Genomic DNA, 26,230 nt, shown 5'->3' on the forward strand with positions numbered 1-26,230 from the left:
AGCCATGGGAAGCCACGGAAAGGCTGTCAGTGGTAAAGAGACACGTCCCAATGACATGAAGTGCAGAGGCCAGTTAAGAGGCTACTCAGTTTCCATGAGATGACGGTAGCCTGGTCAAGGCTAGGGTCCAGGGTACGGAGAGAAAGTATGAAAGACAGATAGGAGGTTTCTCTTCCCTCGATAGCTGCAAAGAGGGTCCCCCTGGCCTCTCCCGCATCGCCAGAGAAAGTACTAAGGACAGATGGGAGACTTCTCTTCCCTCGGTATCTGCAAAGAGGGTCTCCCCCGGCCTCTCCCCTGTTGCCAGAGAAAGTACTAAGGACAGATGGGAGATTTCTCTTCCCTTGATAGCTACAAAGAGGCTCCTCCCTGGCTTCTCCCACGTCGCCAGAGAAAGTACTAACCACAGATGGGAGATTTCTCTTCCCTTGATAGCTACAAAGAGGCTCCTCCCTGGCCTCTCCCACGTCGCCTGCCTTTCATCCTCTCCCTGGCATCCCCAGTGCCCTTTTTACATTAAAAAATGTCAACTCGATCATGCGATATACCCCCACCCCCTGCTGCAGCCCCGCTTAAATCCACCAGTGGAAACTCACCAACTATGATGAGCGTCTTTCAAACTTTAAAAGAAAGAAAATCCAAAACACTTTTCTACTGAAATCTTACATGGAATCCCAACATATAAAAAATTCTAAGTTGCTTTTCATTACCAGAGGTACTTTTCCTAAGGTTAACTGTGTGACATTTACTTATGATGAAGTGAGGTGATGAGATTTGCAAGCACAGGGTACAGAAGGCCTTTGCTGTCTTACGTTACTCTCTTTTACCCCGTATCTTGCACTGTTTCCTTTTAATTGTTCATATGGAGAAAAGTCTGAGCCCACAGAGATAAGTCACTGCAAATGCCTAATAGTTTGCCTTGTGAACTGTACATGCCCTTCAGGTAATAAAATTTTTTCCCCAAGGTCTGTATGTAAAACATGCAACAGGTTGGTGTGGCTCTCCAGTGAATAAAAATGTCAGTCCATGTGCTATATTTTGGGTACACACCTATTTTAAAAAATAGTTTAATTTTTGAAATGAAAATCAAAGCAAACCTTTGTGTAATTCCTAAAAGATCCCAAGTTTTCAGGGAACCTGGCAGGAAGCCTCTACCCCATTGATCAAGTTCAGGTGTCTGGCATGGTACCCAAGGGTTCTCAGGCTCCAAGCTCCTCCTGCTTCTCTAAACTTTTCTCCACTTCTCTTGATCCCCCCACCCACATTCCATCCCCTGTCCATATTAAACCTTTTTTTTCGAGACGGGGTCTCGCTCTGTCGCCAGGCTGGAGCACAGTGGCACAATCTTGGCTACTGCAACCTCCGCCTCCCGGGTTCAAGCAATTCTCCTGCCTCAGCCTCCCAAGTAGCTGGGACTACAGGTGAGTGCCACCACGCCCAGCTAAGTTTTGTACTTTTAGTAGAGACGGGGTTTCACCATGTTGGCCAGGATGGTCTCGATCTCTTGACCTCGTGATCTGCCCGCCTCGGCCTCCCAAAGTGCTGGGATTACAGGCGTGAGCGGTGGCTCCCAGTCTTTTTTTTTTTTTTTTTTTGAGATGGAGGCTCACTCTGTCACCCAGGCTGGAGCACAATGGCCCAATCTCAGCTCACTGCGACCTCTGCCTCCCAGGTTCACACGATTCTCCTACCTCAGACTCCCAAGTAGCTGGGATTACAGGCATGCACCACCATGCCTGGCTAATTTTTGTATTTTTAGTAGAGATGAAGTTTCACCATGTTGTCCAGGCTGGTCTTGAACTCCTGACCTCAGGTGACCCACCCACCTCGGCCTCCCAAAGTGCTGGGATTACAGGCATGAGCCACCACGCCCCCCCATATTAAATCATTTCTGATTCCCCCCAAAACATCACATTTTTTTTTCCCGCTCCATTATGCCATTGAACACATTGATTCCTCAATCTTTGTCTACCTAGAAAAGTCCTCCTCAGTCCTCAAGATTCACCTAAGCAATGCTTTGGTTCAGGAACCAACAGCAATCCTTCAGATTCCACTGGGGAGGATGCTGAAGGAAATGAATGGTGTTGAATGGTTTCTCGGGCTCTCTTCAACCATACATTAAAGCACCAGTCAAACCAGATAGTTATTTTCATATAAAGGTGTGCTTTCAACCCATTAGGCAAGAGGTTGGCAAACTTTCTCTGTGAAGGGCCAAATATTACATGTTGGCTTTTCAGGTCATATGGTCTGTTGCAACTACTCTAGTCAAAGCAATCATAGAGAATACACTGATGGCTGTAACTGTGCCCAACAACTGATGAATGGGTAAACAAAACATAGTGCATTCATACAATGGATTATTATTCAGTCCCCAAAAAAGGAATGAGGTCCTGGCACGTGCAACAACATGGCTGAACCTTGAAAACACTGTGCTGAGTGAAAGAAGCAAACACAAAAGATCACACAGTAGATGATGCCATGTATATGAAATAGACAGATTTGGCAAATTCAAAGAGACAGAAGGCCAATTACTAGTTGCCAGGGGCTGAGGGGAAGAAGGAACAAGGGGAGTGACTGCTTAATGGATTTCTTTTTTGGGTTGATGAAAATGTTCCACTCTTAGAAGTGACAATTGCACAACATGGCGAATGTAATGAAGGCCACTAAATTGTGCACTTTCAAAATGGTTAAAATGGTGAATTTTATGTTATGCATTATGTTTGCATTTTACCTCAATTACAAAAAGAAACTTTATTAAAAGGGATGCAGGCTGCAGTTGGCCCTGCGGAACACAGTTTGAGGGCCCCTGCTCACATAGACTGTGAGCCCCTGTGGGAGCAGGAACTACCCCGATCCATCCCTGGAACTCCAGCACCCAGAAGCAAACCTTAAGGTTCTCTTCCTGCAACTCTGCGTGACTCCAGCGCACCAGGCTGGGGAGTGCAGCCCAGCCAGGCCTGGGCGGTCCCTGCTCCTGCGGGGCGCGCCCTCTAGTGGGAGGTAGGGGTGCAACACAAGCTCAGACCCGGCGCCGGGACAGTGAGGAACTGGAGGGGGCGCTGCTTCCCACTGGCTGGTTTCTAGAAGAGCCCTGCTCTGAGGAGGAGACACTTGCCCTGGTGATGGGGCAGAGCTAGGGTCCATAAGATCTGAGGGAAGCGTGTTCCAGCTGCTGGAACAGCCCGGTGGGAATAGGGACAAATTTGGTGGAACCTAGTGAGTGGGGAGAATGGGCTAAGCTGGAGGGAGGAGGTGGGCTTGAGACAGGTCACAAAGAGCCCTGTAGAGGTGGATGGAGAGGGCACCAGGCAAGGAGTTTGAGAATGCATGAAGACGAAAATCAATGCACAAATACATTTCTCGCTCCTTTCTTAGGGATGATCCCTGCTGTTCTTTCTAGTGAGCCTGCTCCATCTCAGCTTAGCCTTCACAAGGCCTCCATCTCCCAGGCATTCTAACCTCTGAAGAAAGCTCTCTATCCCCTGGACTGCCTGTGTGGAGGGTAATGAACTGGGTCCTTTAAGGAATGGCACCTGGGTGCCCAGAGGCATGGCCAGAAGGTGTCTGTGGGGGCCATGCCTTAGGGGGATGCAACCAGGGCGGCTGAGAGAGCAACTGCAGGGGTTTCCCCTAAAATCTCTCCTCCAGATTGTTCACGAACTTTCCCCACTACTTCCATAATAAAATGTATACTTGTTCAAATGGCTGAAAAAGCTGGGTTATTCCATTCGCCCAACACTGAAAACTAACAGGTATGCTGGTGGATTACCAAGAATCAAATGATATCAGTTCACTGTGCACTTTACAGGTGAAGAAACTACAGCTCAGAGAGACTGATGGCTCACCCAATGTCACACTAAGCTACAGAGCTGAGATTTGACCCAGTTGGACTCATTCCAAAGTCTGTATTCTTTTGTGTAAAGATTTGGGGCTGCCCCCACCGTCCCGAGGAAATACAGTTGTGAGGATATGGCTGTTCCAGGAGGAAGCCATATCCAGCTCTCCAGCCTGCATGTTTCTTGCCTATTCTGGAGGAGGTTCCTTGTCCTGGTTGAAAGCTTTGGCTCTGGAGACAGGTTTCTTGGGTTCGAATCCCAGCTCCACCCCTTAATGGATATGCAGGCTTGGGGAAGGTATTGTCTCTTAATGCCTTATTTTATCATCTGTAAAATGGGGATAGTAACAGTAGGGTAGAAGTTCTCTTATCATCACGATCAGAACCATCACTGGTTGGTTCATCAAATAAGTTGGTTCCAATAGGTAATTAAAAATACTTTTACCGTTTTGTTTTAAAATATAAAATTGTACAGGCATTTGCTAATCTTTTGATATAAGACCAGGGGGTTTCGTTGTTGTTGTTGTATAGGTCTATGGACCTACAATTTCCAGTTTGTCCCTTAAAAGGGCAGTGGAGACACAGGCATGCTTGCAAAGCTATTTAAGCAAAATCCTCACTGCATTAAAAAAAAGAAAAAGATCATCCCTATAGCCATCTTGCCCATTCCAACTTGACATATTTTTTGTTGTTGCTCTTATTAACAATTGGCCTTTATCACATCTTTCCCACTGAATTACTGTTTTGGGTGGAAACAATTCTTTGCTGACGCACTCATATTTTCCTCATTTATGTTAAATGTAATTGCATTACATAATTGAAATAAAATCCATTAGAATGAAAAGGTTTAGAATAAATGCAACTCAGCTAGCTCTGGGTAGTCACACAACTGAACCGATAGAGAAGAATGAAGGCATATTAGAAAGCACTGCACTAGCCAGGGGCATTCAGTGAGCCTGAAGCATCATCAGTTGGTATATTTCATAGACGGATGGAAAATTCTTTTACCCCAGGGATCATTTTAAAGTGGAGTTTAAGAAACAGTCTACTGAGTTTGCCTCATAGAGGTAAAGTTTAAATGAGATAATATATATATTTTTTAATTTTTAAGTTCCAGGGTACATGTGCAGGCCGTGCAGTTTTGTTACACAGGTAAATGTGTGCCATGGTAGTTTGCTGCCCCTATCAATCCATCACCTAGGTATTCAGCCCAGCAGGCATTAGCTATTTTTCCAATGCTCTCCCTCCTCGCAACCCCATACCCCGACAGGCCCCAGTGTGTGTTGTTCACCCCTCTGTGTTCACATGTTCTAAATAAGATAATATTTCTAAAACACACTGCCTGGCACATAGTTCTCAATTAATATATTGTTATTATCTAGGGCAGTGTTATCCAATAAAAATCTGTGAGCCACACTTATTTCACACTTCCTACTAGCCCAGAAGCCCGGTAAAATCAATTTGAATAATATATATGATTTAATTCAATATATCCAAGATACATTTCAATATGTAGTCAATACAAACAATTATTAATGAGATCAGTTATATCCTTCATTTTGTATGAAGTCTTTGAAATCCATTGTGTATTTTTCACTTATGGCACATCTCAATTTGAATGCTAAAATTGATCTGCAATTATATTTTCTAACATTTATAGTTAAAGAGTAGATCCACATATCCAAGTTGTTCCAAACAGGGTTAAAGGCTGTCTGATAACTGAACCAAGTATCAATTTAAAATTTTTCATTAAAATTAAAAAAAATTTACAAGTCAGTTCCTGCCCATAATCCAAGTCTAGTCATAAGCAAGCATCAGACAATTCCAAATGGAGGGACATTTTACAGAACACCCAGTCCGTACACCTCAAAACTGTCAAAATCATTAAAAACAAGGAGAGTCAGACACACTGCTGCAGATCAGAGGAGGGCAGGAAGACATGGCAACTAAATGTCATGTGGTGTCCCACATGTGACCCCAGAACAGGAAAAGGACGTTAGAGAAAAAACTGGGGAAATGTGAATAAAGTCTGGCGTTAACAGTACTGTAGCAATGTTACAGTTCTGACATATCTACTAGGCTTATGCAAGATGTTAACAGTAGTGGCAGTGGGGAAGGGGTACATGAGAATGCTCTGTACTGTATCATTGCAACTTTTCTGTAAATATAAAATTATCCCAAAATTAAAAATGTAAAATAAAAAATATTCCACTCTTCAGCTGCACTTATCTTACGTGTTTGTGTCCCCATGTCCTCCTCTGTTAAATGGGGATGTAGACTGCACCTATTTTATACAGTCATCGTGGGAATTAAAGATGGTGTTTCCACAGAAATCCTGCAACCATAGTTCAGGCATTGTCAGCACACCATGCTTGTTAGCGCCAGTTACTGTTACTGCTGCTGCTATGATTATGATTGTTTATTTGTAAGTGCAGAGGTCTGGGCTCCCATCTCCAGACATTCTGACTGAGTTGATATGGCTGTGTTTGCATAACAGCTCATAGGAAGCTCTTGTCTTTTCTTAACAGCAACTCATGTGCAAACAGGGCTGATCCTTTAAAATGTAATAAAGAAACAGCTAAAAGCCACGGAAACAACCCAGTAGGTTGATGACAGACAGATGGAAGATGTATTAGTCTGTTTTCACGCTGCTGATAAAGACATATCCAAGACTGGGCAATTTACAAAAGAAAGGTTTAATGGACTTACAGTTTCACGTGGCTGGGGAGGCCTCACAATCATGGCAGAAGGTCAAAGGCACGTCTCACATGGCGGCAGACAAGAGAAGAGAGCTTGAGCAGGGAACCTCCCCTTTATAAAAAACCATCAGATCTCGTGAGACTTATTCACTATCACAAGAACAGCATGGGAAAGACCTGCCCCCATGATTCAATTACCTCCCACGGGGTCCCTCCCACATGTGGGAATTCAAGATGAGATTTGGGTGGGGACACAGCCAAACCATATCAGAAGAGAATGCCAATCCCTCCGTAGATAAGTTATGCAAAAATGATGTATTTTATTTTGGTGGAACCCAGTAGTAACTAATTTTTAAACTAGCTTTATAAATTCTTTTATCATTAGGAGGTTTCATATGCTAACCAGATGATTATATGCCCAGGTGCTTGATGTTAGTTTTTTGTAACTTCTCCTGGATACCATTAATGGCCTTTGTACATCTAATCATCCCTTCCCTTTGATGATGGGAGTGCTCTTAAATTTGATGTAAAATGAAGTTAATGTGTCAGATCATGTCCAGACATTCATACCAGATTTCAATCAGCTGGTGAGAGTTTACTGGGTGACCAAGTTATGGGAAGGTATAGAAGAGTGTTCAGGAAAACTTTTAGGGCAGCAGTTCTCAGTAGGCTGACTTCAGCCCCCAGGGGACATTTGGCAATGTCTGGAGACATTTTTGGTTGTCACGACCAGGAGCTAGGGGCTGGAGAGGATTTTTCCTGGCATCCAGTGGGTGAGGTGAGGGAAGATCCTCAATATCCTACCACGCACAGGGCAGCCCCCCACAACAAAGCAATGTCTGCCCCCAGTGTCAACAACCCTGGTATTGAGAAACTCGGTAAGGTCTGAGGCCATTCAGCTGTTGAGCTCACTGCTGTCTCCTTGGCCACTAGCACTTATTCGGCTCTCACTGAATGAATGAATGCACAGCACGAACCTGTAATCAAGGACCAAGCGAACTGCGGGAGGCAGGGTTGCTCCTGAGAGCAAACAGTGACCTAGTTAACCTGGCGACAGGCGTGAAAGGAAGTCTGGGTTTCCAATCAAAAATCGGGAGGGAAGGAAAAAAGAGTGAATCAATTCTTGCGAAAAGTCTCTGCGCACTTACTAGAAAGCACGCGGCCAGGAATCATGCAGGGCGCCTGCACGCATATTATTATTTAAATAAAGCTGTCCCTCAGCACAAACAGCCCGCAAGGTCACGGAAACTCCTCCAGTCCCATCCCCGGGCTCGGTCCTCCCACGAATCTCCCCCTCCTCCCACGTCCTCGCCCGAGGCGCATGCGCACTCCCTCTCCCCAACCCACCCCAGTCCGGCCTCCGCCAGTGACGTCACCGCAAGGGCGGAAGGGAAGCTAAAGTCGTTACCATGGTGACCGCGACACACTCAGAAACGTCTACTAGTGACGGTCAAGCCACCTACAACCGGTCCCAAAGCCGCAAACGAGTCAGGCATCGTGGTAGGACCTGGCGAGTGGGGCCGGGGAGAGCGGGACGCCTGGATCGGGAACTTGTCGCATTCACATTGGCTGCTAGGAGGCCTCGGCGACCACTTCCGGATCCGGGGCGGGGGTCGCAACTCCCAGCACTTGCTCAGAGGGCTGAACTAGAATTCCCAGAAGCCTCTGCGGCTTCCTTCCTTCTCCTTCACTCCTGCTTCCCCCACAAATAACAGTGAGTGAAAGCATCTAACAAGCGTTTCCAACTCGCCGAATCATTACTAGTGCAGGCATTTTTATTCTAAGCTGCTTTTTACTAAACCGTGCTCTTGTCGCTCTGAACCTTTAGGACTACAATACCCAGAAGTCTCTGGGAGTGCCGAGCCCTGTAGTTTAGGGTTGTGTTGCGGCCAGCAAGACGCCGGAAGTCTGGGAATAAGGCGGGACCAGGGAAAAAGCAGGATTCCGATTGGTGAAGAGGCCACATGGCCTTCTTTAAAGGACGGGATAGAGTTGCACACGCGCATTGAGGCGTGTCTTCCGTGGTTCTGCGTCCGTGAAGCCTAGAGATTCCCGAGCCTGGGTCACCCGGGCGGTGTCGCATGTCGTCTGCGGGGAGGTTGGGGCTGCTCGTGCGAGGCGCTCTGGGTCTCATTTCCGAGGCCGAAAATGCTGGCTCCAAAGTGGTGCCCTGGGAGATGGGGGCGACTCGCAGTTTCCACCCTGTTCTCAGAATGGGCTTCCAGTCTCCATGGTAACGGCCCCTCCCAGTTCCCCTGTGACTTCATAGCTGCCCACGGGAGGGGAGAAAGCTGATTTGAAGGGGCTGTGGGTTCTGAGCCAAGCTCTGTCTTTGAGGCCACCTACCCTATACCACTCGTCCCGGAAAGGGTGAGCCGGTGACCTTTCACCCTCTCTGGGCCTCAGTTTCCCTTTTTGTGAAATAATGTCTGGTACCCCTGCTGTGCTCCCTTACTATTTCAGGGCCCCAGGCAAGAGACACACTCTGTGTCTCAGTTTCCGCATAGGTAAAGTGAGGATGATGTTAGAATTTGATGTTAAAATTTAGGTGGTTGTTGTGAGAATTAAGGGAACCTCAGAGCAATGGCCGGCACACAATGACCCTTCAAATGTCAGCGGCTTTGATGATCACCATTCTTACCTTTTCTTTGGAGATTTGGACAAGTTACCGCCCCACCTTCCTCCAGGGTCTTTGTGTATTGATCTGCAAGTTGGATGTATTGGATTTTATGACCACTAAACTTTCTTCTGAGCACACAAGAGCAGTGGTTTTGTTCTCTCTGAGAAATACTACAGGGCTTGGTGTTAAGACACTGGAATTCCGGAAACCTGTCCCTGTCATACCAGTTGCTGTGTGACCTCCGTCAATCATGGTTCTTTACTGAGCCCTGAGATTCCGCAAGTGAAAATGGATGGGGATGAACTTCCAGTCCAGGCAGTGCCACTGACTTTGCTTGGGGACCTGGGGCAAGCTCTGTGGCCCAGCATTGCACCATCTGTAACATAACCAAGGGGTGCGCAATTGAACTTTGAGGTTGATTTCGGTGCTAAAATCCCGGTCAGTAGTTCCGTCATCTTCACAGACCTCACCCTACCCAATGCCCTTTTTGTGCTGCACATCCCAATCAACACTTACTGATTCCAGATTTGTAATTTTTGCCATTGTAGTGAGAAGTAATTAACTATTTTATGGTTTTTTTAATTTGAATTTTTGACTATCAGGCTTAGCATCTTTTTTTTTTTTTCTTCGTTAAAGACTAGTCAAGTGCATTAGTGAGGACGGGGGAAAGAGTAGAACAAGGAATTTGGTCTGTAACTGACTGTGGACAATACATTGGTAGAACTCACTACCTTTGAGCCAGCCAGAATCTTTTTATTATTCACTGGATATTCAGGTTTTGCCTCTATAAATTTTCTATCTTTCATTGCCATTTTTTTCAAATAGTTCATTCAATCTTTGTTTTCAGATGTGCTTTCCACAATCAGGTTACAAATTCTCTGCCGCTAATGATCATTACCGTTCCTCTTCTCAGCCTGTTTATTGTTTGGTCTGTTTTTGGTTTCTCAGGCTTCTTATTTATTTATTTAGACAGAGTCATGCTCTGTTTTCCAGGCTAGAGTGCAGTGGTGTGATCTTGGCTCACTGTAGCCTTGACCTCCTGGGCTTAAGCAATCCTCCCACCTCCGCCACCTGAGTAGCTGGGACTACAGGCGCATGCCACCACCTGCAGCTAATTTCTGTATATTTTGTAGAGATGGGGTTTTGCCACATTGCCCAGGCTGGTGTCGAACTCCTGGGCTCAAGCGATCCAGCCGCCTTGGCCTCCAGAGTGCTGGGATTACAGGTGTGAGCCACCATGCCTGGACTAGGCTTCTTTAAACATTGAATAGTGTTCCTCTCTAGATGAAGGAGGATCACATAGCACTTGGGAGCAAAGATGCAGCCAAGTAACCCAGTGCTGGAGCCCACGATGGAGAAGATCTCACGGCCACTCTGGCCTTGCTCTGGGTGCTTTAGTAACTTGGGAGGAAGGCCACCCAGACACTGCAGGACACCAGCATGCTGAAGGTCAGGAACTTGGCTTCGTTGAAGGCATCAGGCAGGTTCCTTGCCAGAAAGGCTACAGCAAGGGACCCTAAAACCAAGAAGCCCAAGTAGCCCAAGACAGAGTAGAAGGCAGTGACGGAGCCCTCATTACACTGGATAATGATGTAGCCAGGCATGAACTGAGGGTCCTTGTTTACGAAGGGAGGCTCTGTCCCCAGCCAGATTCCACAGAGGGTCACTTGGGTAACGGAGCAAAGGAAGACAACAGAATGTGTTTTTTGGGGACCCATCCACTTTCGGATCCTGCTTTCTGGCCTTATAGCCTGGAAGGCCCTGCAGAAAACACAGCCACTGTGAACACAGCTGCAAAGGTGGTCCGTTGAGAGAAGGCAGGTGGCAGGGCTGGGGTGGCCGATGAAGAGCGAGGAAGAGAGAAAGCAGAGTGTGAGGGAGACAAGGAGGGCGTAGCTCAGAGTCTGGTTGCTGGCCTTGACTATGGGAGTGTTTTGGTGCCACACAAACTCCACAAGGATCAGAACAGAGAGGGCAGAGTAGAACAAGGCTGTGCATGCCAGAGTCAGGCCCAAAGTTTCATCATAGGCCAGGAAGGTCTCCTATTTGAGAAGGCATGTTCCCTTTTCTTGTTTGGATAATCTTCAGGACAAAGCCTGCATTGTTTTATATCTGAAATAAACAAAAAGGGTGTCACTGTCTCCAAAACAGAGCACTGCACGTTTGGTAAGATTCCATTGCCCAGAGCTCTCACCACCACAGCACCATTTAGGTGGACTGTTTGGCTGGTGTGTGTGTGTGTGTGTGAGTTGTGTGTGTGCGTGCACGCAAGCATGCGTATATGTGTTCTGCATGTGTTTTAAAGAAAAACATAAATACTTCACCAGCTTTTTTTTTTTTTTGACCATTTTAATCAGTTTTATTGATTCATGCTTCCGGTTCTTATTCAGTTAAAAACAAGGCACATTAAATACATCCTCTTATTGCTTTATAAATGCACATAGCTCATTCTCTATATCAAAAGTAATAAATAATGGCCATAAAACACCAAGACCATTATAAAAATGACAACCCAGCCTTGAACATAGTATTTAACAGTCCAATCTAGAACAATAACCCAACACGGTACATCAAAGTGCCACATATGAAAACATGCAGTGTGTGTAGTCACTCTAGTACTGAGCTTGCACTGGCTATTCGTTAAAAACACTAGGGCTTTTTCACTCCTTAAAAAAGATGGACATGATGCAAACATTGCAAGTTATAGCATCACTGACTTTAATATTACATTTATGTGCCAAAAATCTTTACAGATACATGAGAAAATAAAATGATAACACTTACAGTATATTTAATAAAAGTGAAAATGAGTTTTTTGTTGTGCCAAAGAGGAAGCTACATATTTTGAAACAGACAAAGCCAAGCCAGAAACTGAAGCAGAAGAGGGATCACGCATTTAATAGCAGAAATCCTAAAGTTACACTCAGTATAAATTGATTGAAAGCAGGAATATTGCAAACAGCATGATGGATATGAGGCAGACCACCTTGGCTAAACAAATAATCCAGCATTATCATTATTGTTATGACTGTGGTGGGGCTATTTAAAGGAGTATCCAACTCTCTAGCACAGATGGGGGTTCCTTCACCTGACTCCCCTTAAAGGCTCTTGAAATAAATCACTTGATAATAAAAGGCAATCCCTGCATACCCACCCCGACCCCAACAGAATCAACTAATGTCAAGTTTATATGCAAATGGAAAATTTTTTCTTTTGTTCTTGGAACGAATTTCGAAGAAGCTCATTCCTCCCTATTTCTTGTCTCCCTTTCTTAAATCAGGTAAGGAAGCTGTACAGGCTTAATTCAGAACTTATGGCTGGGTGCAGTGGCTCACGACTATAATCCCAGCACTTTGGGAGGCTGAGGTGGGTGGATCACGAGGTCAGGAGTTTGAGACCAGCCTGACCAACATGGTGAAACCCCATCTCTACTAAAAATACAAAAATTAGCCAGATGTGGTGGCGGGTGCCTGTAATCCTAACTACCCGGGGGGCTGAGGCAAAAGAATTGCTTGAACCTGGGAGGCAGAGGTTGCAGTGAGCCGAGATTGCACCACTGCACTCCAGCCTGGGCGACAGACCAAGGCTCCATCTCGGGAAAAAAAAAAGAATTTACACAAAATGCTGCTGGGGTGCTTTATTCACAGTAATGGCTTGAAATCAGTTCATTTCCAAACGAGTCTCTGGGATTGGTGAAGGACCGTGTGTTTTAGCATTTAGCAGATTTTAAGTAAAAGCAGATATGCTCAAAAGAAGAAAAGTGTGCTTTTCTTTGTCCTTAAAGGAACTTCATTCATAGCAAAATATGCACAAACAAGACCTGTTTAACAAACACAGATCTGCTCAGGCCAGTCGCATCCTAAGCTCGGTCCCTCCTGTAACTGTGGTCCACTGGAATTGGGACTCTTCTGTCGAGGTTCTCTTCTGCAGTTTTCATTAGTATAGCAAGCCGGCTTCCAGACACCCTTCCTTTTTGAATAGCACTCATCAGCTGCAAAAATTCATTGAGTTCAACCTGTCCATTTTTATTCAAATCGACTTCATTTAGAATTTCATGGAGTGTATTTTCATCCATTTGGACATTGATACTCTCTAATACACATGGAACATCAGCAATGGTAATAAAGCCTTTCTGGTCTGCATCAGACTTACGAAATCTCTTCTTATACCTGTCACTGTCTGAAGGCAGTAGGCTAATTTCAGAGCCGTCTGTTAACTGTTCTGATCAAAATTTAGTCTGTTTCATATATAGAAACTTCCTGGTTGTTTCAAGTTGTTCCTGTTTCTTATAATCATCTCAATTCTGTTCTCTGCCCATCAGTTCAACAGTCCTGAGTAGGGCTTCCTCTGCTGCCCAGACATTTAGAAAGGCCAGGCAAGGCTGAGGCAGGCAGATCACCTGAGGTCAGGAGTTTGAGACCAGCCTGACCAACATGGAGAAACCCAATCTCTACTAAAAATACAAAATTAGCCAGGCGTGGCGATGTCCTGACCAACATGGAGAAACCCAATCTCTACTAAAAATACAAAATTAGCCAGGCGTGGCGATGTCCTGACCAACATGGAGAAACCCAATCTCTACTAAAAATACAAAATTAGCCAGGGTGGAGACCCAATCTCCACTAAAAATACAAAATTAGCCTGTAACTCCAGGTACTCAGGAGGCTGAGGCAGGATAATCGCTTGAACCCAGGAGGCGGTGATTGCAGTGAGCCGAGATCATGCCATTGCACTCCAGCCTGGGTGACAAGAGCGAAACTCTGTCTCAAAAATAATAATAATAATAAGCCAGGCGAGTACAACGTGAAATCATATCCACAGTGGTGCAGGAATACTCTTTAATCCCATAGTTCACCTCTGCTTCAATATATGGAAATTCTGACACAAGACATACTCCAACAATAGGCCACCTTTTGCTAGTCACACTTGCCACTGTGGCCACCTCAAAAGCCTTATCACCATAGGTGGCAGCAAGATGCTGTGCCCCCTCACTTTCAAGTCCATAATCCTGGAAAAGCTTCATGTAGAGTGTGGGGTTCCAATCTTTACCCCCTTGAAGGAAAAGCCCAGCTGTTCTACTTGGTCCTGCTTTCAAATTGTGGGTTTTGATAGCAGCATTTAGGGTATCTTTGCCACAGACCGGTAAGTTGTCCACTTTCCACCTGCTGTAGTAATAAGACCTCTCTCACTGACATCGACAACATGATTTCAGGAGATAGACTGAGTATCTGCAGATTTGGGATCTGTAACAAGGGGACAGATACCACTCCACACTGCTAGGATGTCCCCCCTCTTCTCACCTCAACATCACAGCTCAGGTAATTACGTGCTTCATTCAAAATGAAGTTAATAGCTTCTTCTTAAGGACTTGGATGGTGTGTAATATCAGTTGGAGTATCAGTAGTGCCAGCAATCATCATCTTTTGCCAGGGTAAGAAGGAAATAACTCGCCCATCAGTGGTCAAGAAGTCCCATGCTCTCTGGGCTGTAATAACCAGGCATCACAATGTGGACACCAGCACTTGGCTGGCAGATAGCTGCAGCATCCTTATCATCTATTTTGCACACAGAGTCTGTGAAATGTCCAACGGCATTGATAACACACTTGGCTTTCATGTCAAATTCCTGCCCTGTGAGGACATCCTTGCACCATGCACCACTCACACGCACTTTCGCTGTCTGTCTGGGTGTCTGTCTTCTTAAGCAAGCTCACTACCTCCCTGTCATTGACTGTGGCATCCCCATATCTGGCAGCAGTCAGCACAATGGCAAGGTTCATCCATGCATCGTTATGTCGTCCATCATGGTAGACAATTCCTCCTACCAGTTTGTCCTTCTGGAGCATTGGGAAATGTTCAAGGGCTCCTGATTTGCTGAGGACATAACTGCTTTTCAGGCAATTACTTCCTGCAACCAAATCATACAGCTTGATTCCTACCCAGTAGTAAGGTAACTGCCACCACTTGTAAACTGGAAGCATGATAGGCAATGGAGCTGATAAATGGGGAGAAATTTCTGGCAGGTTGACACGCTCATCAAGGGCTTCTGTTACCATCCGGTACTGCTCAATATCCAACTTCATCATGGCCTTCTGAAGATGTCTCACACCACCATGGATCAAATTAGTGCTTCTGCTGCTGGTCCCTGGTAAGTAATCATCTCTTTCTACAAGGCTGTTTTTAGTCTCTGGTGACGGCATCTAGTACACAGCCACTTCCTCTTTCTTCTCGTCCCATAACAAGGATATCAAATTCAGATATATTTTTGCAAAGTCAGTAGCTGAGCGTCTCTGGAAGGAGGCTCCCTGTTAACAGGTTCTGAAATGCAGTCTGCTGCTTCAGCATCGACCAGGCTCATTTGTTTCCTTCTGTAATAAGCAAACTGAGAAAGTCCTAAAACAGTTGCAAGGGCACCTCCTCCAACAAGAATCGTCCCTTTCACTGCCTTTCGAAAGGCCATTTCTTAGCCTGAGGACTTCTCGGCGTCTGCCCCCAGATCTGGCTTCCCCTATTCCACACCTCTCAGCTGGCAGGCTTCCCTAGGCCTACAAATTTGTCCAGGAGGCAGGTGACCCCGCAACCCCGCTGTCAGAGCTCAGAGCCCTCGCCTGGCTTCACACTTCACCAGCTTTTCCAGTAATACTGGGGGCAAAATATCCTGGAAAAACTTCCACTACAGTCTTTAATAATTGTGGATCTTACCTCTCTGTTCGTCTCTGTCTCTATCTCATGTAAACGCGTTCCCTCCCTGCCCAATCTATCTCTCGCCATCTTGATATCTATCTATAGATACAGACATGTAGTCGCCTCTCAGTATGTCTGTAGGGGATTAGTTCTAGGATCATCTCAGGCACCAAAATCTCAGGCTGCTCAAGTCCGCTGCATAAAATGAAGTACTATTTGCATATAACCTAGTGCTTACTCCTGTATACTTTAAATCATCTCTAGATTACATATAATACCTAATACAATGTAAATGCTATGTAAATAGTTGTTAGACTGTCTTGGTTTTTAAATTAGTATTATTTTTATTGGTTTCTTAAAAATATTTTTTGGAGACCGGCTTCTTGCTCTGTCACTCAGAGTGCGCTGGCACAATCACAGCTCACTGCAGCCTCAACCTCCCAGGCTCAAGTGATCCTCCCACCTCAGCCTCCTGAGTAGCTGGGACTAGGGGCATAGTTTATTTTTTGTAGAGACAAGGTCTTACTATGTTGCCCAGGCTGATCTCAAACTCCTGGACTCAAGTGATCTTCCTGCCTTGGCCTGCCAAAGTGCTGGGATTACAGGTGTGAGCTACTGTGCCTGGCAAAAAAATATGTTTGATCCCAGGTTTGTTGAATTTATGGATGCAGAACCCTGAGGCAGAACTTTTTTTTTTTTTTTTTTTTTTTTGAGACAGCGTTTCACTCTTATTGCCCAGGCTGGAGTACAATGGCACGATCTCGGCTCACTGCAACCTCCGCTTCCTGGGTTCAAGCGATTCTCCTGCCTCAGCCTCCCAAGTAGCTGGGAGTACAGGCATGCGCCACCACAGCCTGCTAATTTTGTATTTTTAGTAGAGATGGGGTTTCTCCATGTTGGTCAGGCTGGTCTCAAACTCCTGACCTCAGGTGATCCACCCGCCTCAGCCTCCCAAAGTGCTGGGATTACAGTCATGAGCCACCATGCCCGGCCGGCAGAACTTTTTTTTTTTATAGATACATAATAGTTATATATATTGTGGGATCACGTGGTATTTTGATGCATGCATACGATGTCTAATGATAAACCAGGACAACTGGGACTCCATCACCCCAAACCTGCACCCTTTCTTTATGTTGGAAACATTTCAATTCCTCCCCTCCAGCAACTTTAAATCATACAACAAATTATTGTTAACTGTAGTTGCCCTGCTGTACTACTGAACAGTAGATCTTATTCATTCTATCCAACTGTATTTTTGTGCCCACAAAACAACCTCTCTCCTTTCCCCCTCTATTCATAGCCTCCGGTAACCACCAATCAACTCTCTAATTCCATGAGATCCATGTTTTTAGCTCCCACATATGAGTGAGAAGACGGAATATTTGTCCATCTATTCCTGGCTTATTTCACTTAACATAATGTCCTCCAATTCTATCCATGTTGCAGCAAATAACATAATTTTATTCTTTTTTATGGCTGAATAATATTCCATTGTGTATATGTATCATATTTTGTTCATCAGTTGGTCAAGAGGTATATGAAATGCTGTTCAACATCAGCACATCAGGGAAATGCAAATCAAAACCACAATGAGAAATTGTCTCACTCCAGTTAAAATGGCTTTTATCAGAAAGCCAAAAAATAATGGATGCTGGTGAGGATGCAGAGTAAGGGGAACCTCGTACAATGTTGGTGGGAAAGTAAATTAGTACAGCCACTATGGAAAACTGTGGTGGTTCATCAAACAACTAAAAGTAGAATTCCCATGTGACTGGCATTCCCACTGCTGTGTACATGTTCAAAAAAAAAAAGGAAGTTAGTAGGTCAAAAAGATATCTGCCCTCCCACATTTACTGACACAAATTTATGAGGGCCTGTGGAGGAAAAGTTAAATATTAAGTTTGAACTCAATTGAACATGGCCACAAACAATGGTCACCAAGTCCTGGAACAGGTTGTGTGAGCCCCTTGAGGCATTCATCCAGCGCTGTTTTGGATAACTCTCTATTTCAAGCTATTCCTATATATTAGTTATTGAAAAACAATAGACAACCACAAAAAAAAGTTGACCTTTTTGTGTTCCTTGAGCCCAGTCGTGAAGGGCCCTTGTGACTGGGCCTCATGTCAAACAACTCCTTACAAAAAGAACTAGGGTCCCAGACTGCGTTGAAGCTTCATGAGACCTCTCATTGCCTGTGCATGGACGAGTGTCTGACTCTGGAGCCCAGGCTGTTGCTTCCCAGCCTGGTGGTGAATCCTCCATAGTCTGCTGAGTGTAAATAGATGTATATCTTTTCCCTTCTTTCCTCCCCATTGCAATTTGCTTATTATATCCATTTGCTTATTATATAATTTGCTTATTCTATCTACATTGCCATTTACGTGGGATAAAGGCTGTTTACCCTTAAAGGTATTGTGTGTGTGTCTTTTCTTCTCCCCTTACACGTTTCCCACACAGAACGGGGCCCCTCCCCAGAAACTGTCTTCCTTCCTAATGTCCCGCTTTATGGGAGCTCAGTTCAAGATGAGATTTGGGTGGGGACACAGCCAAACCATATCAATGACTGCTTTGTTTGGCCCAGATTCCAGTTGTATCTACTGGGAGAGGAATTATCCCCTGAAAGAGAACAGGGAGGTCATGGGGCTTAGCTTGCTAGGTTCCCTTCTTGTGTGAATTTCACTCTTGCATGACCTTTTATCCCTGCCTGAAAACTGTTGCCAGATAGAATGCATCCAGGTTTGTTGTTTTCTGTATCAGGGAGTCCAGTCTAGCACCAGTCACTCTGTCATCACCAGAAGTAGACACTTAAAAAAAAAAAATAGCGTTTGAAGGGGTTAAGGAGGGAGAATTCATTAGATCAGTGAGGCAGATATACTGGTTGTTATCTGTTGTTGTTGTTGTTGTTGCTGTTTTCAGGATTTCAGGGCCTAGATTTTATGACAAGAAATATTTCAAGAGGATTAGAGTGTGGTGTTAAAGAATTAAGAAGACAATATATATTGAGTGCCTTTTTCCAGCTTTGAGTTTTGATTAACAAAAAATTACATATATTTAGAGTGTACAATGGGATGTCTTGATGTATGTATATATTGTGTTTTTTTTTTTTTGAGACGGAGTCTCACTCTGTTGCCCAGGCTGGAGTGCAGTGGTGTGATCTCCACTCACCGCAAGCTCCGCCTCCCGGGTTCACGCCATTCTCCTGCCTCAGCCTCCTGAGTAGCTGGGACTACAGGCCCCCGCCACCACGCCCGGCGAATTTTTTTTTTGTATTTTTAGTAGAGACGGGGTTTCACCGTGTTAGCCAGGATGGTCTCGATCTCCTGACCTCGTGATCCGCCCACCTCGGCCTCCCAAAGTGCTGGGATTACAGGCGTGAGCCACCACGCCCAGCCTGATGTATGTATATATTGTAAAATGTCTAAAACAAGCTAATTAATGTATCCACATCTCACAGTTACCATTGTGTGTGTGTGTGTGTGTGTGTGGTGAGAACATTTGAGATAACTCTTGAAAAATTTCAAGTACACATTAGGATTCTCTATGTTCACCATGCTATACATTAGGTCTCTAACAGTATTTCATCTTATAGCTGAAAGTTTCTGCCCTTAGACAAGCATCTCCCCAATCCCCCCACCCTCCACCCCTGGTAACTGCCATTCTACTCTCTGTTACTACTCTCTGAGTTTGACTTTTTAATATTCCACATATAAATGGGAATCACGCAGTATGTGGCTCTCTGTGCGTGGCTTATTTCACTTCCCATAGTGTACCTCTGGGTGCCTTTCAGTACTGGGCGATTAACTGCAAATGACACCCCCACCCACACATGCTCTCACATAAATGTGCTGCATCTCTCCCTCCACTTCACTAATGGTACAAATCCCACTAGATCTTGAGTCTCCTCTGCTTTGATTTCCATCATGGGCCCTAATATGCAACATATTGATGCGCTGCTCATAATCAATCATGCCAAGTCTTCTTCATGCCTGTGGCTTCCTCTTCAACACATAAAGAAACCAGCCTTGAGCAGAACATAGCAGCTGAAAGACACTCCTTACACTTTGCTCTGTACCCATCATTCACTCATCCAGCAAACATTCACTCAGTGCTATATGCTGACCCACCTATAATGCCCTTCACGAGTTGAGGTTGTGCTTAACCTCAAAATAGTCATGTGACACTTACATGAATATAGAAAAGCTACAGTGATTTTTTTTTTTGTTAGAGATAGAGTCTAATTTCAGGTGTCCATTAGGATTTACTACATTCATCATGCTATATATACATTAGGTCTCTAATGTCACCCAGGCTGGAGTGCAGTGACACGATCATGGCTCACTCCAGCCTCAAACTCCTGGGCTCAAGCAATACTCCTGCCTCAGCCTCCCAAGTAGCTAGGACTAAAGGTGCATCCCACCGCACCTGGCTATGTTTTTTATTCTTTACAGAAATGGGATCTTGCTGTATTTCTCAGGCTGGTCTCGAACTCCTGGCCTCAAGCAATTCTCCCATCTCACCTCCCAAAGTGGGGGATTACAAGTGTGAGCCATAGCACCTGGCCAACTGCAATGATTTTAATTATAAATATATATATTTATTAATAATACATTTACTATGTTTATATATTATGTTTTATAATGTACATGTTAAATATGTATACCATATAAATCATACACATATTGAATATAAATACACACATATTAAATGACATTAAATATATACAAATATCTTATATGTATGATATATAATTTTACATCCCAAAATGCATATTTTACAATATAAGTGCATGCATATCTTATACTATCTAGGTATAAATGTATTTTATGTATTCTATACAAATACTATACAATACATAAATTTATGTATATATTCAATTTTACACATCTACTAATATATGTATTTTGTTTTTACATGTGTATTTACATACACATGCGATACGTATGCACTGTAGTTCATGTATTACATATGCATAGTTGTGTGTTATATGTAGTATTACATAAGTATCCATATGTGTATATATTTCCCATGTAAATGAATATGTGTAGTACAGATAATTCATATATATCAAAATACGATAGTATACATGATATATTTATATTCACATTAGTACATATTTTGATACATATGCATTATAAACCTTACATACATTTATATTATGAAGTATATCCACATAGTTGGAAGTAGCTTAATAATAAACTCAACATTTATGGTAGTGGTCATGTATGGGAGTAGCACAGTGAAGGGAGAAAGAAGCATGGATGGACAGGAGAAGTGATCAATGTTTACTTCTTAGGTGGATGGGGATGTTTTTGGGAGTTCATCATTTTACTATGTTTTATAACTGACATGTATGTTGCAAGTTGTTTTTTCAACATATTGAATACTTCCAAAGATATAAAGAAAAATGCTGTCACAGAATGCAAACTTCCTGTTTTAAAAATTTTACTATTTTATTATAAAATAATTTTAGTTTTATGACATTAAAAAAACATATTTGTGGCCAGGCGCAGTGGCTCATGCCTGTGATCCCAGCACTTTGGGAGGCCAAGGCAGGTGGATCACGAAGTCAGGAGTTTGAGACCAGCCTGACCAACATGGTGAAACCCCATCTCTACTAAATACAAAAATTAGCTGGGCATGGTGGTGTGCACGTGTAATCCCAGCTACTTAGGAGGCTTAGGCAGCAGAATCACTTGAACCCAGGATTGCAGTGAGCTGAAATCGCACCATTGCACTCCAGCCTGGGCTACAGAGCATGACTCTGACTCAAAAAAAAAAAAATTGTTCCAAAAAATGGGTAAAATATGATAAAGAAGATAATCACATAAACCACATGTGGGTCAAAGAAGAAATATGGCCAGGCGCGGTGGCTCATGCCTGTAATCCCAGCACTTTGGGAGGCCGAGGCAGGTGGATCATGAGGTCAGGAGATCGAGACCACGGTGAAACCCCATCTCTACTAAAAATACAAAAAAAAAAAAATTAGCTGGGCATGGTGGCGGGCACCTGTAGTCCCAGCTGCTGGGGAGGCTGAGGCAGAAGAATGGCGTGAACCCAGGAGGCGGAGCTTGCAGTGAGCCGAGATGGCGCCACTGCACTCCAGCCTGGGCGACAGAGCGAGACTCCATCTCAAAAAAAAAAAAAAAAAAAAAAAAAAAAACAAATAAATAAAAAAATAAAAGAAATGTAACAGAAATTTTAAAAATAATTTGACCTTGGCTGGGCATGGTGGCTCATACTTGTAATCCCAGCATTTAGGGAGGCCAAGGTGGATGGATCAGTTGAGGCCAGAAGTATGAGACCAACCTGGCCAACATGGCGAAACCCCGCCTCTACTAAAAATACAAAAATTAGCTGGGCGTGGTGCCATATGCCTGTAAACCCAGCTACTTAAGAGGCTGAGGCACGAGAATCAGTTGAATCTGGGAGGCAGAGGTTGCAGTGAGCCGAGATCGTGTCACTGCACTCCAGCCTGGGTGACAGAGCCAGGCTCTGTCTCAGAAAACAAAAACAAAAACAAACAAACAAAAAAAAGTTGAACTAAATAAAAATGAAGTTACAACTTACCAGATTTGTAGGATGAAGCAAAAGAAATGCTAAGAGGGAAATAGGAGAGTTATAGTATTAAGTATATCAGTAAAGAAGATAATTCTATATTCAATAGCCTATGTTTATACCTTAAGAAACTAGAAAAAGTACTGTATTCTGTACTCTAATCCCAAAGCAAGCAGAAGAAATAATAATAATAATTGGAGTAGAAATTATTGAAATTGAAAATAGAAAAATAGAGAAAATCAACATCTAAATATTCCTTGAAATAGTCAATACAATTTAAAAAACATAAAAAAAAGTTTTTCATGATAATTTACTTTCTCACATCTTGGTAGGTCAAATATCTTATTTTGTTCTTTGTGTATCACCATTGTAATCTGGGTAGTTTATTTATCCCAACAATGAATGTTTTTATTTTTAAAAAATTTTTATTTCAAAACGAATTTCCACTTTAGGTTCATGGAATACATGAGTAGGTTTGTTACTTAGGTATGTTGCATGATGCTGAGGTTTGATGATTGATCCTGTCACTCAGATAGAAAGCACAGTACCCAGTAGTTTTTCAGCCCTTGCCCCTTGTCTTGCTTCTCCCCTCTGGTACTCCCCAGTGTCTACTGTTCCCATCTTTATGTCCATGTGTGCTCAGTGTTTAACTTCCACTTATAAGTGAGAACATGCAGTGTTTGGTTTTCTGTTCCTGTGTTAATTCACTTAGGCTAATGGTTTCTATCTGCATCTATGTCACTGCAAAGCACAGGATTTTGTTCCGTTTTATGACTGCATAGTATTCCATGGTGTATATGTACCACATTTTCTTTATCCAATCCACTAATAATGGGCAGCTATGTTGATTTCACATCTTTGCTTTTGTGAATAGTGCTGCAATGAACATATGGGTGCATGTGTCTTTTTGGTACAAAAATTTATTTTCTTTTGGATATAAAACCAGTAATGAATTGCTGGGTCAAAGGATAGTTCTAAGTTCTTTGAAAAATCTCCAAACTGCTTTTCATAGTGGCTGAACTAATTTACATTCCCACCACAGTGTATAAGCATTCCCTTTTCTCAGTAGCCTTGCCAGCATCTGTTGTTTTTTTTACTTTTTAATAATAGTCATTTTGACTGGTGTAAGATGGCATCTCATTATTGTGGTTTTGACTTTCATTTCTCTGACGACTAGTAAAGTTAAGCATTTATTCATGTTTGTTGGCTGCTTGTTTTCTTTTGACAAGTGTCTGTTTACATCTTTTGCCTACTTTTAAGGGGGTTACTTTATTTTTGCTTGTTTAGTTGTTTACTTTTCATGTTGATTCTGAATATTAGACCTTTTTTGATGCAGTTTTTGAATATTTTCTCCCATTCTATAGGTTGTCTGTTACTCTTAGTTTCGTTTGCTGTGTAATTAGATCCAATTTGTCATTTTTTTGTTGCAATAGCTTTTGAGAACTTAGTCATACATTTTTTTCCAAAGCCAATGTTCAGAATGGTGTTTCCTAGGTTTTCTTCTAGACATCTCTTAGATTGAGGTCTTACATTTAAATCTTTAATCCTTCTTGAGTTAATTTTTGTATATGGTGAAATGTAGGGGTCCAGCTGCATTCTTCTGCATATGCCTAGCCAGCAATCTCAGCACCATTTATTGAATAGGTAGTTCTTCACCATTGTTTTTTTGTTGTTGCCTTTGTCTAAGGTCAGATGGCTGTAGGTGTGTGGCTTAATTCTGGGTTCTGTTTTTTGTTCCATTGATCTATGTCTGTTTTTGCATGCTGTTTTGCTTATTGTAGTCTTGTGGTACAGTTTGAAGTCAAGTAATGTGATGCCTCCAGCTTTGTTTTTGTTGTTGTTTAGAACTGCTTTGACAATTCAGACTATCCTTTGGTTTTAGATGAAGTTTAGAGTAGTTTTTTTCTAGTTGTGTGAAAAAAGATGTTAGTAGCTTGATAGGATTGGCGTTGAATATGTAATTGCTTTGAGCAGTATGGCCATTTTAACAATATTGATTCTTACAATTAATGAACATGGAATGCTTTTCCATTAATTTTTGTCATCTATTATTTTTTTCAGCAGTGTTCTGTAGTTCCCCTGGTAGAGATGTTTCACCTTCTTGGTTATATATAGTCTAGGCTTTTTTTTTTCTTTCAGCTATTGTAAATGGAATTGCATTCTTTTTTTTTTTTGAGACGGAGTCTCGCTCTGTCACCCAGGCTGGAGTGTAATGGTGTGATCTTGGCTCACTGCAACCTCTGCCTCCTGGGTTCAAGCAATTCTCCCACTTCAGCTTCCTGAGTAGCTGACATTACAGGCACCCGCCATCACACCCGGCTAATTTTTGTATTTTGGCAGAGATGGGGTTTCATCAGTTGGCCAGGCTGGTCTTGAACTCCTGACCTCAGGTGGTCCACCCACCTCGGCCTCCCAAAGTGCTGGGATTACAGGTGTGAGCCACTGCGCCCAGCCTAGTATTTCAAAGAATTTTTTTTATTTCTCCCTTAATTTCATTGTTTACCTAAAAGTCATTCAGGAACAAGTTATTTAATTTCCATGTTATTGTGTGGTTTTGAGAGATCTTGGTATTGATTTCTATTTTTATTGCACTATGGTCCAAGGGTATGGCTGCCATGATTTTTATTTTTTTTAATTGATTGAAACTTGCTTTAGGCTGAGCTTGTTGTCCATGTGTTCCATGTGCAGATGAGAAGAATGTGCACTCTGTAGTTATGGCTTCAGTGTCCTGTAAATGTCTATTAGGGCCAATTGGTCAAGTGTCAGAGTTAAGTCCAGGTTTCTTTGTTAGTTTTCTGCTCTGATGATCTGTCTAATGCTGTCAGTGGGGTGTTGAAGTCCCCTACTATTATTGTGTGGATGAGTCTTTTCATAGATCTAGAACTACGGCTTTATGAAGCTGGGTACTCTAATGTGGGGTACATACGTATTTAGATAGTTAAGTCTTCTTATTAAATTGAGGTCTTTATCATTATGAAATGCTTTTCTTCATACTTTTTTATTTTTGTTGTTTTAAAGTCTGTTTTGTCTGATCTAAGAATATCTACCCCTGCTCTTTTTTGTTTTCCATTTGCATGATAGATTTTCTTCCAACCTTTTACTTTGAGCCGTATGGGTGTTGTCACATGTGAGATGGATCTCTTGATAACAGCAGACAAATGAGTCTTTCTTTTTAAAATCAAACTTGCCACTCTACGCCTTTTGAGTAAGGCATTTAGGCCATTTATATTCTAGGTTAATAGTGATATGTGAGGTTTTCATCCTTTCATGAAGTTGTTGCCTAGTTGCTTTGTAGGTTTTTATTGTGTGGTTGCTTTACAGGATCTGAGGACTATATATTTTTGTGGTAGTAGGTATTGTTCCTTTGTTTCCATGTTTAGAACTCCCTTAAGGATTTCTTGTAAGGCTGGTCTAGTGGTAACAAATACCCTTATTGCTTGCTTGTCTCTAAAATATTTTATTTCTTCTTTGCTTTTGAAGCCTAGTTTGGTGTGACATAAAATTCTTTGTTGGAATTTCTTTTCTTTCAGAATGCTGAAAATGGGCCTTCAATCCCTTCCAGCTTGCAAGGTTTCTGCTGAGAAGTCTGCTGTTGGTCTGATGGAGTTCCCTTTGTACATAATCTCACATTTTTCTGTAGCTGTCTTTAAGATTTTTTTTCTTTAGTATTGATGGTAGACAGTGTGGTGACTATGTCTTGGTGATGTCTGTTTCGTATAGTATCTCCCAGGTGTTCTCTGGATTTCTTCTATCTGGATGTCTACCTCTCCAGCAAGATTAGGGAGATTTTCTTAAATTATTCTCTCAAATATGTTTTCCAGGTCATTTACCTTTT

The 26,230-nt window shown here is 43.0% G+C and overlaps 2 protein-coding genes and 1 pseudogene across 21 annotated transcripts in view; all 3 read right to left on the reverse strand.

Moving 5' to 3' along the window:
- Positions 1 to 8,770, reverse strand: part of ZSCAN5A (zinc finger and SCAN domain containing 5A) — a 92,526-nt gene extending 83,756 nt beyond the window's left edge. For 4 of the 20 annotated variants that reach the window (XM_055370735.2, XM_055370740.2, XM_055370731.2 and 1 more), the window contains exons 1-3: positions 7,943 to 8,770; positions 7,512 to 7,605; positions 6,545 to 6,646 (exon numbers count right to left, since the gene is read on the reverse strand). The gene's annotated coding sequence lies outside the window, so the exon portion shown is untranslated. Of the gene's footprint in view, positions 1 to 6,544; positions 6,647 to 7,511; positions 7,608 to 7,682 lie in introns of those variants that run through there. The other 16 variants (XM_055370734.2, XM_055370722.2, XM_055370730.2 and 13 more) reach the window with 6 other exon arrangements.
- A 784-nt stretch (positions 8,771 to 9,554) lies between these two features.
- LOC134757705 (vomeronasal type-2 receptor 26-like) overlaps positions 9,555 to 26,230 on the reverse strand; it is a 51,265-nt gene continuing 34,589 nt past the window's right edge. Inside the window, 2 exon segments of the mRNA XM_063701684.1 lie at positions 9,555 to 10,962; positions 10,964 to 11,266. Coding sequence (XP_063557754.1) covers positions 10,549 to 10,962; positions 10,964 to 11,152 — 603 coding nt within the window. The 5' untranslated portion in view covers positions 11,153 to 11,266 and the 3' untranslated portion in view covers positions 9,555 to 10,548.
- On the reverse strand, positions 11,483 to 19,012 carry LOC129528734 (glycerol-3-phosphate dehydrogenase, mitochondrial-like; annotated as a pseudogene).

The sequence above is a fragment of the Gorilla gorilla genome, chromosome 20 (assembly GCF_029281585.2).
Source record: "Gorilla gorilla gorilla isolate KB3781 chromosome 20, NHGRI_mGorGor1-v2.1_pri, whole genome shotgun sequence".
Taxonomy (NCBI): domain Eukaryota; kingdom Metazoa; phylum Chordata; class Mammalia; order Primates; family Hominidae; genus Gorilla; species Gorilla gorilla.